The sequence below is a fragment of the Mandrillus leucophaeus genome, unplaced genomic scaffold (assembly GCF_000951045.1).
Source record: "Mandrillus leucophaeus isolate KB7577 unplaced genomic scaffold, Mleu.le_1.0 Scaffold77, whole genome shotgun sequence".
Lineage (NCBI taxonomy): Eukaryota > Metazoa > Chordata > Mammalia > Primates > Cercopithecidae > Mandrillus > Mandrillus leucophaeus.
In genome coordinates, this window is record NW_012108363.1 from 6,071,437 (window position 1) to 6,073,950 (window position 2,514).

Below are 2,514 nucleotides of genomic sequence, written 5' to 3' on the forward strand. Positions count from 1 at the left end.
GCAAGCTCTCTGGTCAATGGGTATGGTGTCAGTGGGGGTGGTGCTGCAAGGTCTGGTGGTCAGTGGGCATGTATAGAAAAATACGTAAGTGAAGGTGAGATGAGTCCCCCCACCCCATCCCACTACTGTGTCTCGCTTATAGCATAGTAGTCTGGAATTCTCTTCAGATCTTTGATTACATGTCTTTGATGCCAGTTATGCTAGCATTCTCCTTTTATATGAGTATTCCTATTCATTTAAAGGCTTTGGAACTTTTATAAAAGCTGTATCCATTCATACTTTTCTTAACTGTTTTTTATTAACCAGGTTCTGGCTAGATACTGGGATACAAATAGGAATTGAGAGTTCCTGCTGTCAATCTCCCAGTTTGGTGATCATGGTTGAGGTGGCAGACATGCAAATAATCACAAAGATTTACACTATTTCCTGATAAGTGATAGATTTACGAGGTTTGGAGGGAACGTGGACAAGGGAAATTAAGCTGTGCTCGATAAATCAGGAAGGGCCTGAGTAGGGCCTGTGCCTCATAGATAGGAGGGCTAGTCCATATAACCTCATCAGGTGAGAATCAGGGCAGCATCATTACATCCTGTTTCTCTACTTCACTGGGTCAGAGGCCATCTTCAAACAGGTGGCTATGTCCTTTAATTCCCTACTTCCTGCTTTAAGAGGGGTATTATCTGCTTTATCTGGAGAAAAGGAAGGAGAGGGAAGTCACCTGGATGAGGCTGGAAAAAGATCCACATTTCTTTCAGTCTCTGACAGAGACATGTCCAACCACAGAATTTCTTGAACTGCATCTTCTTTATTAATGGATTCGGAACTGTATTGCAATACACTAGATCATGACTGTCTTGCTGTGGCATCCATCTGTCTTTCATCAGGAAAGTTGAATTAAATTTAGGCTAGGTGTGTCATTTGGGTCACTTAGCAGCTCAATCAGTAGTCCTGTCTTCTTCAGGAACAGAAAGCTAAAACATAATTGTTTCACCTACCTTTAAAAATTCTGCCATATCTTTCATGCTCTGCTGCAATAGTATTCCTTTTATATCTGTCACCAGTGGTTGACATGTGGCAAGTCCTGTTCTCACTTGGAAATTTCCTTTTGTATTCATATTGAATACAATAGAGGGAAATAATTTTGTTGTTTAAGTTTTTTTGGCTAAAAAAATTAAGTGTCATTTGTAATTTAGTTTAATATAGAGAAGTTTATAAAAGAAAAGAAAAATGACCCATACTGCTACTCTGAAACCCCTAGTAATATTAAAAATAAGATTAATATATTTAGGTAAACAGAACATTCAAATAGTACCAGTAGGTATAAAATGAAAGTCTAGCTTTTCCTCCTGCCCCACTGCCCTGTCCCCTGTCTTAGATCATGGCTCCTTAAAGGTACCTAGTGTCAATAGCTTCATATTATTATTATTTTTAAATGTGTATATGTATACCAACATTTATGTGTTTTCAGTCTTTGGGTATATCTATCAATAATTTTGTTCATTTGTTTATTCATCTAAAAAATATTTGTTAAGGGCCTCTTCTGTGCCAGACAGAATGTTTCACCCTGGGGATACAGCAGCAAACAAAACAGAAAAGGTTGCTCTTCTCATGGCACTTAGAGTCTAGTTGGGAGAGAGAGACAAAAAATGTAAATAAACAAGAGAATAAGATAACTTCAGTTTGTTCAAAATGCTGCAAATGAAACAGAATGGTTTGATGTGATGATGCAGTTAGGTAAGGTGGTTGATGAAGGCCTCTGCTTATACAATTTATTAAACTTCACTGAAAGAAGAAAAACGTGGAATGACTCAGTTGATTCTTGATTTATGCTATTTTTATTTCTAAAGGTGAAACCTCACCTGCCATCCAGCTGCCCACACCTGCAGTCCAGCGCCCAAGTCCTGTCACACTTTTCCAGCCCAGCGTCTCCAGTGCTGCTCAGGTGGCTGTCCAGGATCCAAGTCTGCCACTCTATCCAGCACTCCCGCCCCAACGCTTTGCTGGGCTTTCCCAGACAGACACTCATCAGCTGCATTCTGAAGGCACTCACACTGTGAAGCAACCCACCCCTGTCTCTCTAGAGAGCACCAACAGGATTTCAAATAGTGCAAGTACTGCCCATGCCAGATTTGCAACTTCGACCATCCAGCCTCCTAAGGAGTATTCCAGCGTTTCCCCTTGTCCCAGAAGTGCTCCAATCCCCCAGGCTTCTCCCATTCCACACCCACATGTCTACCAGCCCCCTCCCCTTGGCCATCCAGCCACACTGTTCGGGACACCACCAAGATTCTCTTTTCATCACCCTTACTTCCTACCCGGACCTCACTACTTCCCATCAAGGTAAATTAACATTTTTTTTTTTCCTTTTACCTAAACATTCAACTGATGAGTTTTTACCTGTGACAACATTTTTTGTTTGTTTTTAAATACTTAAAAGGGGACTTCTTCAATTCTGCTGAATAGGAGACAAGCAGTTAACATAAATAGATGGAGAGGGCCAGGTGAGGACTGGGG

At 41.0% G+C, this 2,514-nt stretch overlaps 1 protein-coding gene across 2 annotated transcripts in view; it reads left to right on the forward strand.

The window, feature by feature from the left end:
- Positions 1–2,514, forward strand: part of SOX30 (SRY (sex determining region Y)-box 30) — a 29,901-nt gene that overhangs the window by 13,854 nt on the left and 13,533 nt on the right. The window contains exon 4 of one of the 2 annotated variants that reach the window (XM_011966700.1): positions 1,848–2,340. The exons of the other annotated variant lie outside the window; for it this stretch is intronic. Coding sequence (XP_011822090.1) covers positions 1,848–2,340 — 493 coding nt within the window. The remainder of the gene's footprint in view (positions 1–1,847; positions 2,341–2,514) is intronic. 2 annotated transcript variants of the gene reach the window in all.